Below are 16,109 nucleotides of genomic sequence, written 5' to 3'. Positions count from 1 at the left end.
AAGAACGTCAGGATGCTACCCTGTTTGATATAGAAATGCACTTCGTTGTATAACAACCTCCAGAGACCTATAGTGAAACTTTCACTTACTTAGCTGCATTTTTTATTTTTTTTTGCTTAACAAAAGCAACAGTAAGAGGCTTGATTAGCTAGGCTATTGTAAAACAATGGAGCCTAAGTGTACTTGGCTGACTGAACTACCTTTGAATATTTATTCAACTGGTAAATGAGCTCTGGAAATTATAAATTTTTAAACAGTGGAATACATTTTTAGGTGGCTCGGGTTTAAAAAAAAAAAAGAAAAAAAAAAGACATTGTGCAGCTTGTGCCTCTGTTTAAATAAAACAAGAGCCACTGTTAGGGCTTAACTTTGCATGAAAGATGCTGATTAAGATCGAAAATAAATTTGGGATAAAGTCAAATCATTAAAACCGCTCCCGGAATTGATGGCATGAACAGCAATGACAGAGGTCATTTGTGTTATGCTTTATGGCTTGTTTAATCGTGTGGATAGCAAAAATATGCAAGCTCACGGTGACTTTAACTTCCTAGGTGGGTCAGGTGAAGTGTGTTAAAGGCTCTGCTTGGCTTGGATGTTGCTCTGCTTTGCTTGGATCTCGTTTTGCTGTTCTTGGATCGGATCTTGCTCTGCTTTGCTTGGATGTTGCTCTGCTTGCTTGGATGTTGCTCTGCTTGCTTGGATGTTGCTCTGCTTGGCTTGGATGTTGCTCTGCTTTGCTTGGATCTCATTTTGCTGTTCTTGGATCGGATCTTGCTCTTCTTTGCTTGGATGTTGCTCTGCTTTGCTTGGATGTTGCTCTGCTTTGCTTGGATGTTGCTCTGCTTTGCTTGGATCCTGTTCTGCTGGCTTGGATCCTGTTCTGCTGGCTTGGATCTTGCTTTGCATTGCTTGGATCTCGTTTTGCTGGTCTTGGATCGGATCTTGCTCTGCTTTGCTCGCATCTTGTTTTGCTTTGCTTGGATCTTGCTCTGCTTTGCCCTGCCGCAAAGCGCTGTCGCTGCTGTGGAGACCGATATATTTTCATGGTGTACCTAAGTGGTTAAGTTCAATGCTTGCCCCAAATAATTACTCGCATCACATTTCAGTCTGTGTTAATGTAGGCTACGGCAGTTCCACCTTTTTAACGTCAAGCTTAGTCGCGGTTTAATAATTATTTTTGTAATACTACTACTACTAATCATAATGGTGACACACGTTTGGTAGCCTAATATTTCGTTGGGGGGTTGTAGGACACCCTGGTCCAACAATCAATTGGCTGGCTGCGTTCCGGTATGGTCTGTTTGGGGGGTTGTTGCCTTTACAGCAAATGGAAGGCACTCCACCTGAGGATGCTGCTGTTCGCTGTCTTGGCTTCCATGGAGCTCATGGAAAAGTCGGGAACTTCCTCCGAACAGAGCCATACCGCCAAACACAATTGTATGCATTCAGAATAAGCTTCTGAAATGTATCTCTATTTCTCGTCTCATTTTGACGAGAGTGGTTCTGACAGAAATGGAGCACCGCGATAGTTCTGGGAGGCCACGTAGTCAACGCGCCCTTTGCCTATTGGCTGACGCCGACCCAACCTTTATGGCTGTCCACAAACCAACTGCGCTTATGGGTAATCAGCTGCTGCTCGCAATTGGATGCTGGCATTCAGGACGCTTCATTTAAACTTGGTTTGCTGTCACTGCTCTTTTTGCTTTCTGCTTGCACCCACCACCTCCCCTGCTCCAACGACTTCTCATTGCCAAACAATGTCATACTGTTGTCATTGTTGCTTGATCTGTTCTAGGGGGTTGTTGCCTTTACAGCAAATGGAAGGCACTCCACCTGAGGATGCTGCTGTTCCCTGTCTTGGCTTCCATGGAGCTCATGGAAAAGTCGGGAACTTCCTCCGAACAGAGCCATACCGCCAAACACAATTGTATGCATTCAGAATAAGCTTCTGAAATGTATATCTGTTTCTCGTCTCGTTTTGACGAGAGTGGTTCTGACAGAACTACTGGTTATGATTCATAGTGGATTTTGCTGGATTCAAGCTCATATCTTTGTGAAAATCATCTCTGTATTAGCTCTTTGTCAATTATTACTAAATTATTAAATTATTACATAAATTGCTTTATGATGCTAAAATACCTGAACTTAATTTATAGATAAGCCCTGGCTCTCTTTCTGTAGTAGACAACAAACACAGTGATGGTCTGTCTATTTGGGTTGCATTGTGGGTTGGGTTTGGAATGGCAAAAGGTTGAATTTTGCAAATTGGTCCTCAAAAATGGGCACCGCATGCTGGAAGACTTTTACAAGATGAGGTGTATTTCAATTTAAGAGTAGTTTATTTCAGTAACAATTTGTCTTTTAATTTCTCTCCTCCCACCTTCTCCCCTGCCTGCCAGGTGACCGTGTTGCCTCTTGATTACTACTGACTCAGTTCATATCAACAGAAAAATCATCTAGAAAATTATCAACCACAATAATTGCCGTTGTTTTAGCTGTGTCAGTTTATATGCTTGCTGTTCAATATGTTTGCTTCGCTGGAAAGGGTGATGGTGGAGGCAGTTTTCTCTTGTTAGTAGCTTCTGTATTTGTTGTAATTACTAACCTTTTGCCATGCTCTGTTAGCTTGCAGCTTGCCCATCAAAGACACAAAAATCATGAACTCTATATGTGGACTCAGGTCCAAGACCAGTTCCCTCCAGTATTGCTGGCAGATAAAGCTTTGCATGTGTCTGCATTGACAGCATAGCTATGCTGACTGTGCCTGCAGATGGACACTAACATTTACTGACAAAAAATAAATTGGTGGATTTAAAGAAAAATAAAGATGACGATCTTCCACATTGGCAAGGATCCACACAGCAAATATTTGGAAGACTATGAACACACAGATGTAGACGAATATATATATTTTTAAACCCTAACACAGAGTACTGATGCTGTTTGTACGCACTCACTGAAAAGATAAATCTAAGAATGCAGCATTGCTTATAATTGGAAAATATTTGATTATTGAACAAAGCCTCAAAGCCTAACTGGTTTAAGCAATTAGAAATGTACATTTTTTTCCCTTCCAAGTCGAATTTTTGGGGGACATTGTTGCAAAAGTTAGTCTACAAAGGGGAAATTATCAGGCAGTAAACATGGAAAAAGAGAGCAAAAAGAATCACATGCTGCAAAGGTTTGGCTGGACAGAAGTACAGTAATAACCTGAGGCTTAGCTGCACAGAGCATTTCTCTGTCTAAACCACTCAGTTACTCCCGGTGTCTTTTCAAAAACCTTCCATCTTGGAGGTCTCTTTCTGGGCCTGGCTGCATATTCTACAAAAATGTAACCCGCTGCATTTTTCATATTTCATTGGCCCCATTCATGAGTCCACCTTGAACTTGTGAGACTATAATGGATGCAAAGTTTGTTACACAGTAATGGCCTGCACTTATGTAACACCTTCCGACCTTAGCTGGGTTTTACAAAGAGCTTTACAATGATTTTCTCATTCACCCATTTTTATACACTCACACACTAATGGTGACCGTGCTGCCATGTGAGGCATTTGCCTGCTATTTGGAGCAAATTGGAGTTCAGTGTCTTACTAACTCACTCACATAGGTAGGTGAATCAAACTTCAGACTTTCCGATTTTGTGGATGGTCCACTCTACCAGAAATCATAGAAATGAAGCTTTTAGCTTAGGTGGTTGAATTATTTGAGAGGTTCAATTACGTCAGTCTCTCTGATTCTTTGATATTACTTCTTTGATATTTGAAATTACTGTCCTGGTTGAAAATAGCTGAATTTTACAAAATTCTCCAAGTTGTCTCCTATTCATAGAGCTTAAGCTTATTTGCTTTGGTCCTACAGATTTAGATATCATCATCTCTTGTTGCTTTGTCAGGTAGAATTTTAGAAAAGTTGAAACTGAAAAATAACCCAGAGTGTAAATTTTTCGGCATGTCAGCTATCAATAAAAAGGAAAAAAATTCATCATGGCAAGGCACATTTTCTTTCCCCAAACTTGATGCGGTCGAAATTCAATCTGAAACTCCCACATGAAGAGGTTAAAAGATAGTAAGTCAATATTGGTTGTATTAAAAAGTTTGTTGACGAAGCAAATATGTGACCTGATCCAGCAAAATGAGTCACAGTGACCCAAATGTCAAAATTGAGATTTTGGTATCAAAAGAAAGGAATGGAAATAAGCTTTAAAATGATACCATAGTCAAAGTCATACGTTGGATGGTTTTCAAAATATGGCCATTTGATTTATGATCTTCCACCCTTTTTTTACGATTGAAAACCTGAGAAAATCGCGTTTAAAGTTTTTAGCCCGTTTTTTTGTTGATAGCTTTCAAAATCCTGTGAATTTAAGGGGATAAACTCTTTATCTTAAAGCTTAATTTTACCAAAGGCATTTGTACACATATAAAATGGTATTAAACCAGACTGAAGCCCAAATGATTAGAAAATATTCATTTTTGTTCCCACACACACTGCTCCACAGCTCGACATAGCCCTCGTCACCTCATTAATATCAGTCACAGGTTGCTCAATGACTTCATCGTCATCTTCCACATGAGTGGCGAATTCTTGCTCCTTTTCCATATCCGAGTCTTCGACATCGCTGTCATTATCTTCTTCAGAAGATATCACGTCAGTAAAAAAATCCGTAACTAGCGCTAGCAAGTCTTGCTGTCCAGCAGCAGAGCTAAAATTGGACGCCACGAGAGTTTAAAGCTTTCGCGACTCTACTTTCTTTAGCGAATGACATTTTAAAACAAAAACACAGATCAACACACTACACTATACGACAGTACTACACGATACTAATATTGTAATAAGACGATGACTTTTTTGACAATGACGAATATTGAGAGACTTTCTACGATTAGTTTAGGCTACACCAACACAGATAGCTAGTTTGACAGGTTTTTGTCTGATGGCTGGACCAATCGCGTGCACCAGTCACTCGAAACGTGACTTCCCGCCTATTGTGGGCCTTTGTGTCACTGTGTGTGTACATTTTTAAGCATTTTGATTGGTTTCATGAAGTGAGCAGAGATAGAGACGTTTCAGAGGTAAAGGGAAATCCTCAGAGGTATTAGGAACGGTAGACGTTAACGGGAGAGGAGTCGATGAATTTGTTCAACCTGTTCAATTTTAACGCATTTAATACAACTTGCAAGTCAACTTGAATTGTCATTTACATGCCTTTCCTCAATTATATGGACTATACAACTTTGGGAGATTGTTTTTTAATGTCTATTCTTTGAAATTAGCTAAAAAAAAAATTTTTTTTTAATCCATTGTTTTTTCACGTTATCTGCCCGTACCTCAAAATAGAACGTTGCGACTTCCGACTCATTTCGCCAGAGCAGGTCACATATGGTGAAAACAGAGAAACTGTAAATATGGAGCTCATTGGTGTGAACACAAAACTCGGGGGGGGGGGGGGGATGTAAGGCATGAAGAAAAAAGAATGCGAGAGATAAAGCTGAAAAGAGGAAAAGAACCAAAGAGTGGATGCAGAGGGCTTGCCAGGAGACTCAAGCTTTTGGCTGTATTTGTTATCAGTTTGCACAGAAATGTCAGAGCACTGTGACATTCTTCCCTACAGCTTCCCCTGCTGCCCTGCCACTACTGTAACGCTGCTTCAGATAAAGCAAACACACTGTGAAGGAACATGAGAACAGATGAAACACTCACAACATATGCAGTATTGTATAGGATATAAATTCATTTATTAAAGGGGAACTCCGGGGCATTTGAAGCGCATTTCCATTGCTAGAGGTTGTCAAATACTGATAGTAGGACACAGACAGGTGCAAATCTGCGCTCCCTGTGTGGAGATAGCGCTGTTCGCACAGCCTGTCATGCGAGGCTAATACGTGGTGGCTAAGGGGCAAGCGCTAACCCTTCCACGTAAAACAACAACTTGCACACTGCAGAAACGTCACACCACTTTATAAACCATCCGACAATAAAGTCACAAGCCTTACCATCAAAACCATATGCATGGTTCTCACATTACTGGCATGGGGACGTTACAAAACAACTTTATAAACAGCATGTAACTCACCGGCTGGTTATAGGCTCGCGCATGTGAAAGCCCAAAAGAGTCAATGGACGATAATCACATATACAAAACAATTATCTTCTCTAGAAAAACTGCGTTCAAGTATTTAAAACATTACAACAATACATGCCCAGTAATATTGTTGTAATGTTTTAAATACTTGAACGCAGTTTTTCTAGAGAAGATAATTGTTTTGTATATGTGATTATCGTCCATTGACTCTTTTGGGCTTTCACATGTGCGAGCGTACAACTAACCGGTGAGTTACATGCTGTTTATAAAGTTGTTTTGTAACGTCCCCATGCCAGTAATGTGAGAACCATGCATATGGTTTTGATGGTAAGGCTTGTGACTTTATTGTCGGATGGTTTATAAAGTGGTGTGACGTTTCTGCAGTGTGCAAGTTGTTGTTTTACGTGGAAGGGTTAGCGCTTGCCCCTTAGCCGCCACGTATTAGCCTCGCATGACAGGCTGTGCGAACAGCGCGATCTCCACACAGGGAGCGCAGATTTGCACCTGTCTGTGTCCTACTATCAGTATTTGACAACCTCTAGCAATGGAAATGCGCTTCAAATGCCCCGGAGTTCCCCTTTAACTGTCTTGTGCTTGGTAGTGTGTGCAGCTTTTCCAAAAGAATCAGACAAAGTAACATTCCAATTTGTACCACTGAGCGAAAATAAACAAAATATATGAAAATAATAGATAAGAAAAGAGTTCCATAATGAATGGTATAAACAAAAGATGCCTTAAATAAATATCTAACTCTAATCAATGTCAAATATAAATCAGTGGCACATTCAGGGCAAGTGAAAAGGTCAAAGATGAACAATTAATTTTGCTAAACTCTGACTGCATTTATCGATGCATTCTGGCCTCCATCTACACTTGTTTTCCACAGAGGGAGTTATAATTCACTTCTCTTTTCTAAGATAAAGAGTGTTTATTTTTCCTTTCCACTTTTGGATAACCTTTGGACGCAGTCTAGGACCTTTGGGTTAAGGTCACACTCATATTTAGCGAGCTCACTTTCATTAAATTTAATTTTTTGAGACATTTCTTCTCAGGGAAATGCTATTACATATGGAACAAATAAGCAAAAATAAGGTTATTCTCATCTAATATATCTTTATGGATTGCTCAGACAAAATGAAACAATAAACAATCCTGCTTTTATCCTTTTTCTTCCCTTTGGTTTTTAGGGATAGCACCAGAAAAAGCATGATAAAGAAATGTACTACAAAAGATTTACTGATGTTATGACTAACAACAATAAATCTGTCATATTCTATTTTGGGGTTTGCTCAAACAACACAGTCCTTTAAAATGTAGGACGGCTGACCAGGAAACCCACAGGAAATCAATAGGTTGTTAGATATAATTTGGATGATTGATTTTTTGTTAGACACATCCTTGAGGGAAGCCTAACTGACATGTTGACTTGACTGTGGACATGTTGAGGAGACTATTTAGTACACAGATTTGCAGGCACATGCAAAATAAAGTCTGCAAAGCTGCAGCCTTCATCTTATCTCTGAGCACAATCAGGTCTGGCATCCATGGCAACTAAAGTACAAAGGAGCTGTCAGATAGAACCATACTTGAAATTGAGTTTAAATTAATCCAGCCCTGCTCTTTCTGGTTAATCTTATAAAACTATACAGATAATGGCAGAATTGAGATTTATAGTGTTAAACTATCTTTTTTTTTTATTGCATTTGAAGTTAAACTCAATTTTTTTCAGGCCAGGTTGCAAAAATGTCTTTGAAAGATGATATCAGATCCAGCCCAGTAATGTTGGATTAGCTTTTAAAAATTCATCAGTGCTGAGCTTGCAGAAGTCAGAGTTAACTTGTTGACTAAACAGAGTCAGGACTAAAAGCTACTACATTTTGATGATTCAGGTGTTTTGTGTGGTCCAGCGACCACGGGGGCAAAACCAATAAGAGATTTTACAGTTGGGATTTGTCATATTTCTGTTTTTCTCACAGTCGGGTTACTTTTAGTTCTACAGGGAGCTTCACATGAATGCACACAGGAACACATGAACGTGCACTGACTTTGAATCCTCACTTATGACTGTTGGACAGGATAGCCAAAGAATCAAAAACTTCAGCACATTCTTAACAGTAATGAAAGCACATTTTAAAACTGTGTAACCAAATAGACAGTTATTCTGATCTGTATTGTTGGCTCCTGTGTTACAGTGAGATGTGTAACAACTGGATTTCCAATACATTCCTATTTCTAACTTGTTACTGAAACTTATTCAAGAGCCCATCACAGCAGCTTTCAACAGCTTGGGTTGAGATGTGTTTTACAATCACTTCACTTTTGTGCAGTAATCCTACTATGAGTAAGTGGTGCAATGCTAGCATGAAGCCCAAACAGCTTTGTTTCATTACTTGTTAGGCTACATTTATTAAGCCTCATATAATAAATCCTTTTTTTTAATTATTTGTAAACAACATTTATTGTCAATAAAGCACTATAAGCTCATGACATTCCTGTTGTAACCTGCAGTGCTACAGTTTATAAAAGATAAAATAGGCAAGAGCCATAAAAAAGGTACATAGCACAAAAGCACTCCTAACATTTAGTTTTCTTAGCAATTAAGGTAGCACCATCTGCTTTCTTTTTAAAGGCAGCAATCCTGTAATCTAAGGGGTTCACTGAGAAAAGTAACCCAACAATGTTCATGTGTGTTCTAGACAGAGTCTGCTCTGCTTCCCCTACCTCATATTTCACACTGTGAGAGCATGTCTCCAGCAGAAAACCTCCCACTATGAAGTACAAGCATGATGAGCAACTGCAGAAAAAACTCAGATCAAACTGCCTGCATATTTCCGAGTACAATCTTTGGTGTTCATGTGGGAAATCCAACTGCTTGTGTGTCACGTTGGGAGTGCAAACAGGGATTGGTATTCAACTGTTTCAGTGCAATTACTGTACGATATAATCACCAAAATGAACTTTCAGTTTATTCATCTTTAATTAAACTGTGCAAGTTTGTCAACCTACCTTGTTCTGGATAACCTGAAATAGCATGCTGTTGCTTACCACACATATACCTTTGCATAAGCAATTCGTATCCCAAGTTCAGTGTGAAGTTGTCAGCCGCCCAAAATGTCTATTTGAAGCGTTGTGTGTGCTTGTGTGTTTAGTGTGCAAGTCTATTTGAGTGGCTCACCTTTGACTGTTGACAGATCCCTTTTATCTGTAAGGCTCTACTGGCTATAAAGGTTTTTGTCTGTTGGCTTTCTGTGTTAATGGTGTGATTTATTTGTGATTTATTTTCCTGCCTTCAATCTTCCAAAAGGATTTATAAAAGCAGCCTTTGCATATGATGTATGTCTGCTGTTAAAATCATGGACATGTAGACTTAAGAGGATCTTTTTAAGTTAATCAGTGGAAATCCGCTTTTAGGTGAACAGTGGGAATAAGCAGTGTGAAGCAACTGATTTTTTTCTAATTTCATCCACTGTGCCATGTAGTGCAACAATGACAGTTGGAAGCGCAGTGTGAGTAAGAATAAAGCAGGTGGCAAGACAAATCACCTCTGTCTCTACTCTGAAAGCAGCGCAGTTTGTCTTCAAAGTTCGAGCTGATCAACCCAAAGCACAAAACATCTCCATTACAGAAGCCAATGTTCACAATTCCCATTAAAATTCAAAAGTATGAGATGCCGTTCAGCAGTCACCCTGGCAGTACACCGCAGATAATTTGTCCATGCCAAGATCGCCTCCACAATTCTCACCCAAGCATCATGCCATGCAGTGTAACCATTGTATGGTGGGTGACAGTCTCCCCAGCACAGCTGTATATTGAACGAATAAATAAAATTGATTTTTGCAGCTTTAAAGAGCCACACGCAAACATCCACACACAGACAGTCAGTAAAGTTGTCAATTGATTAAAATATTCCTGTAACAGGAAAAGAAAATTACATTTAATCTGCATTTATTTATATTCAAGCTCAGTAAGGAAACACTCACTCTGCAGTCCTAAAAGAAGCTGCCACTGAGACACCTTAAAAATGTTTGAAGCACTCGTTGAACCAAATATGTTACATGTTAAAACTATTTTAGTACATTTTGACTGTTTCAGACAGTATTAAATCCCAAATAAAGATCCCAAACTGAACAGCAGTAACTTCATTGGGAAAGGAATGTGACTGCCACTTTCATTTTATGGGTCTTTAACTTTTGGAATAATTTGGTGCAATAGCAATAGAAACAAAATATGTAGATCACTTGACATTAATCCTCAAATAAATGAACTGCTCCTCAGGGATTATATTATATTAAAAAAGACATTACACAATGGGATGTCAAAGCATGCTGAGGAAGACTGAATGTTGAAATAGTGTTACTGCAGGGAATCACATTTAAACTGTTGTTGGGTAGTTTTTAAACCTTTGCTTTACCGACATGATGCAAATAAGATTCTGAGGGTGAAGTGTGTCTACATCAGTGGAATTCACCAAAGAAAAGATCCAACATTTCTGATAATCTGGTTTATGAAACACAGCCATAAAAGACTAACAACAGAAATTTTTCTTCTTCCATCAAGCACCACTGGAGCCCTATCTTTGTTCTTGTGTGAAAGAAAATGTGTTGCTTTTAAAACTTTAATAGCAGAGCTCCAACAAACATTATGTGGGGAGGCAGAGGGCAGGCACTGGCACTAATTACTGTATATTATACAGTCGCAGTGGGTTGTTTTTTTCCTATCACCATCAAGGAAAAAAGTTTTTTCTATCACATTGAAGAAAATAAAAAAGACAAGTATTATTATGATTACCATATGATACTATTTCCTATTAAATACATTATACATCATAGTTTTGCTAAAAGGTCAACTATAATACAAAGAAAATCCAACATTCATTCAATATAGTGCAGAGGTGATAATGTTTAAGGGCATAAATGAGTTAAGCGCTCTCATTAAAGATATGGGCCTTTAGTGATTTTAATAAGAAGTTATGTGCAAAATGATACTGACTTAATTAATACACGAGTGAATGAAAAGCACTCAGCTCGGTATACATATGTAAACGTCTTCCACACAACTGCACTTCACCTCAGATCAGAGGACATCTCAAGTGTGGCAACCAATGTGTGTGTGTGTGTGTGTGTGTGTGTGCCGTCCAGATAAATCCAAAAAGAGCTCAATTCTTTCCAGAGTGCCTCAATATAACAGCGTCACATACCTGTAGGGGATCCTTCGAGCACCTCTCCTGTGTAACGGGTTTCTTTGAAGATAGGCCGGTTGTCATTTTGGTCAATGACAGTGATAGCGAGTTTGGCGGGTCCCTCCATGACATTTCCAGCAAAGTCTGTGGTGGAAACTTCCAGCTGTGTGGATGAGAAGATGAATTACTTTATTTTCCATGATAGGGATGGTTGCTTGGGGGTAATGCTCATTTACAGTTTTCTTTAGCTGTATGCCTTAGATGTTTCATTATGTCAGACAGTGCAATACAAAAACAACAGCAACCTCTTTCAGACTGTCTGATGTTTTCCTTGAGAATATTCACATGGTCCTCCTCTTCAAGGATCATCCAGGATTCAAGGATTACCACCAGGACCATTCTGATTCATTTTAGCAATTCTAGTAGCATATAGAAACAGCTAGCCCTGCACAAAACTGGTCTCTATGGATGTTGACCAAGAAAAATCACTTATTCTAAAGAAGTCTTTTTTAGACATATCTGTTCCTTTTTTTCCTCTTAAAAATCAATGTATCCATCCATTTATCCAATTAATCAAACTTCATTTAAATTCAAGAGACACATTCATTACCAAGACCCCTCAGCCAATCACCCACAAAGATGTTTGGCTGTGATCCGTTGCTGGACCGTCCAACACCCAACTCTTACTCACCTTTCATCCAATTCAACTGCTTAGGGCGCAGGTTATGGATATGAAAAAGTCTAAAGAAACATGACAAAAGACTCGGGGGTTTGTTGCCAACTTCATCTTGCCACACTTTGCAGCATGAAACTACTAAAGGGCAAAGCAACTTAGTCAAACTAAACAATAAAAAAAAAAATGAAAAAAGAGCTATGTACATTCAAATTCTGGAGGGTAAAAAAAGAAAAATCAGGCAGTCAGAAAACCGAAAACTTAATCAACATTTTGAGGTTGTCCCAGTTATTCTAGTGGAGTCAACTGTTTTATTGATTGATTTATTTTTACTGATTACTTGGTCTATTGATTACTGATACAGGGTATGAATGCTCTTGGACTTGACATGTGATATAATGGACAAGAGTGAATTCGGTATGGATCAATATTGGACATGGAAGTAAATAATTTTTGGGCTTAGCTGCGTATGTCCCACCATTGGACTTAAGTTTAGGATACTACATATTTCATTCTTGTTCTAGAATGCGCTGCTGAGGGTGGCAGCACGTTGGAGTAGCTCTGTACCTCACATTGAGAGTTTTTCTTTTTTCTAAATTTCATTCCTGTTTTTTCTTGGAAGAAATTGCATTTTTTGGATGCTGTGCAGCTGGATTGATTTTTCCCAATACATTTGTATATTTTGCTCTTTTGTTATGATGCATAACCATAGCAACAGGGTGGTTTATAACAGGGAGCAGCTGATTAACATTGGAAAAGCAGAAATAATTCGACAACTGAAGCCAGAAATCCCACTGGAACTGAAAAGGAGGCGTTGTGGATGCAGAGCAGGAGCAAAGAGGAGAGAGAGAAAGAAGAAGTTCAAACCATCTCTGCCATCCATCATCATGGGCAATGTAAGATCGTTAGCTAACAAGTTGGATGAACTTCTTGCCTTGACAAGGACTCAGCAAGAATATCGGGAATGTAGCATAATGTGTTTTACTGAGACATGGCTGCAGGATCATATCCCCGACTCCAGCGTCTCTCTTTGCCGGGCTTCCTGACTGTACGAGCAGATCGAGATTTAAAGAATAGCAGGAAAAGGAAAGGGGGTGGATTGGCAGTGCTTGTCAACAACAGATGGTGTCACCCAGGACATGTTACTGTGAAGAGTCGTCTCTGCAGTCCTGACATTGAACTATTGGCAGTAAGTTTTCGTCCATATTATTTGCCAAGAGAGTTCACCAGTGTTGTTTTGGTGGCTGTTTACATTCCACCCTCAGCTGTTGCCGACACTGCATGTGATGTCATCAGTTCTGTTGTTGCCAAGATACAGACACAACACCCCAATTCTTTTGTGGCAATATCTGGTGATTTTAATCATGCCTCACTCTCTGCTACACTGCCAACTTTTCAACAGTTTGTCAGCTGCTCTACCAGAGAAAACAAGACATTGGATTTGTTTTACACAAATGTCAAGGATTCATACATTTCCAAATCAAGACCTCCCCTGGGTAAATCAGATCACAACCTTGTTTTTCTCTGTTCAGCATATAAACCCCTTGTCCAGAGACTACCTGTCACAAAAAGGACTGTTAGAAAGTGGTCACAGGAAGCTGAAGAAGCGTTACAGGGTTGTTTTGATGCAACTGATTGGATTTCTCTTTGTAAGCCACATGGAGAGGACATTAATGCCATGACTGAGTGTGTGACTGACTATATAAACTTCTGTGTGGACAACACCATCCCCACCAGAACAGTGAGATACTTCCCTAATAACAAACCCTGGATCACCAGTGAGCTAAAGGAACTATTGAACAAGAAAAAAAAGAGCCTTTAGGGAGCGAGACAGGGAGTTACTGAGGAGTATACAGAAGCAGCTCAAAGTCAAGATCAGAGAGAGCAAGGAGGTGTATAGAAAGAAGCTTGAGAGTAAACTGCAGAGGAACAATATCAGAGATGTGTGGTCAGGAATGAAGAAGATCACAGGCCTCAAGCAGAGGGAGAATCGGATGGATGGAAGTCTGGACAGAGCAAATGAGCTGAACACATTCTTCAACAGGTTTAGCTCAGGAACAAGCTCACCATCCTCCCCTCCTGTTCCCAGCCAAAGAGACATCCCACTCTCCTCTGACCCACAGCTTTCCTGTAACATCTCCACCTCCACCTCAGTCATGGATTTTTCTGCTTCCACTAGTTTGTCTTCAACCAAATCAGGAGATGCTGCTGTCCCCTTTGCCTCCCCCTCCCACTTTTCTGTTTCTAGAAGTCAGGTGAAGAGGCAGTTGGAAAGACTGAACCGGAACAAGGCTGCAGGTCCAGATGGTGTCAGCCCCCGAGTCCTGAAGGCCTGTGCAGAGCAGCTCTGTGGGATTCTGCAACACCTTTTCAACCTTAGCTTGACCCAAGAGAAGGTACCACTGTTGTGGAAGACATCCTGTCTGGTTCCGGTACCAAAGAAAACCCACCCTTCAGTCATCAATGACTACAGACCTGTTGCCCAGAGACTCCTGTTGACCCACCTGTGTAAGCAAACCAGCACATATCAGGACCCCCTGCAGTTTGCTTATCGCCATGGAGTTGGAGTTGAAGACGCTATCATACACCTGCTTCAACAAACCCACTGTCATCTGGACAAAGCAGGCAGCACTGTGAGGATCATGTTCTTTGATTTCTCCAGTGCATTTAACACATTTCAGCCTGATCTGCTTCGTCTGAAACTCCAGAAGACTCAGGTGGAGGCCTCAACAATCACCTGGATTAATGACTACCTGACAAACAGACCACAGTTTGTCAGACTGAAGAATTGTGTGTCTAACCAGGTGATCAGCAGCACAGGAGCACCACAGGGGACTGTACTCTCACCATTTCTTTTCACTCTGTACACTTCAGACTTCCAGTACAAGTCAGACTCCTGTCATCTACAGAAATATTCAGATGACTCTGCAGTTGTCGGGTGTATCAGAGATGGACAAGAAGCTGAGTACAGAGAGCTGGTGGACCGCTTTGTGGCATGGTGTGGGAACAATCATCTCATCTTGAATGTTAACAAAACAAAGAAGATGATTGTAGATTTCAGGAGAAACAAGGTCAGATCAAACCCTGTTTCCATCATGGGAGAAAAGGTGGAGGTGGTTGAGGAATATAAATACCTTGGTGTTCATCTGGACAACAGACTGGACTGGACAATAATGCAAAGAAGGATTTTGCATAAAATCAAGAGAATTATGGACAACCCTGAACATCCTCTCCATGAGACTGTTATCGGAAAACAGAGTCTCTTCAGTCAAAGGCTTCTTCAGTTTGGATGCAAAACAGACCGCTACAGGAAATCTTTCCTGCCCACAGCCATCAGCATCTATAATAACTCCTTGATTTAATTGAGTTACATCAACATTTATTTTCCCCCTGGGATAAATAAAGTATTTTTTAATTGAATTTTTTTAATTGAATTTACTCTAAAGGCGGTAGCATGGTTGCCGCGTCTGTCACGGCGGTGGTGGACCGTGACGTCAAAATGACGTTTCAGGCCTGGCGCTTCCCTTGAAAAGACAGCGCAGCGCGTTGTCGTGCACCAGTCGATTTTTGTAACTTGGCGGCGCCGAGCACAACGAACCGGATGGACCGATGTGAGACCAGGCTCAGTGAGGAGGTGCGTTTGTACAGGCAGCTGTACGAAACTGCAGTGAAACAGCACAGGGAGCACGTAAACTCCCCAAACCGGTGCACAGAGATGGGCAGAACTTTGGGGAAAGAGGGAGAGTTCTGAAAGAATGTGTGGAAGAAGCTACGGGACAGATACGTGAAGGCAAAGAAGAGGGCAGAGACTCTGTTGATGCCGGGGGCTTCAAACCTTCACCTCTTTTAACTGAATTAAAAAATTAAAATGAAATGAAAACTGCAGCAGTATCATTAATTACAGTATTCTTGCTCTTGACAGCGGCATTGTTTTCTTCTCCACTTTCGTGGTTGTAGAGTAGAGGTAACCTTCACGTAGCAGCGCCACCTCTGTGACGGAGAAAATTGCAACTACTGGCGCGCAACGACTTGCGCCACTATATAGGGTCCTATGGCGGGCACGAACTCGTGACGTCATCAACACCGCTCGCGCGAGCAGACACGGCAACCATGCTAGAGCCTTAAGAGCGATAGAGAAGGGTCATCTTATCTCGTCTCTCTTCGGCACATTT

At 40.5% G+C, this 16,109-nt stretch overlaps 1 protein-coding gene across 1 annotated transcript in view; it reads right to left on the bottom strand.

The window, feature by feature from the left end:
* Positions 1-16,109, bottom strand: part of cdh13 (cadherin 13, H-cadherin (heart)) — a 394,183-nt gene that overhangs the window by 182,778 nt on the left and 195,296 nt on the right. The window contains exon 7 of the mRNA XM_075469363.1: positions 11,283-11,427. Within this exon, the coding sequence (XP_075325478.1) occupies positions 11,283-11,427 (145 nt within the window). The remainder of the gene's footprint in view (positions 1-11,282; positions 11,428-16,109) is intronic.

Source organism: Odontesthes bonariensis, chromosome 7, assembly GCF_027942865.1.
Source record: "Odontesthes bonariensis isolate fOdoBon6 chromosome 7, fOdoBon6.hap1, whole genome shotgun sequence".
NCBI lineage: Eukaryota > Metazoa > Chordata > Actinopteri > Atheriniformes > Atherinopsidae > Odontesthes > Odontesthes bonariensis.
The sequence above is the reverse complement of the archived record's forward strand: the minus strand, read 5'-3'. Positions and strand labels throughout refer to the sequence as shown.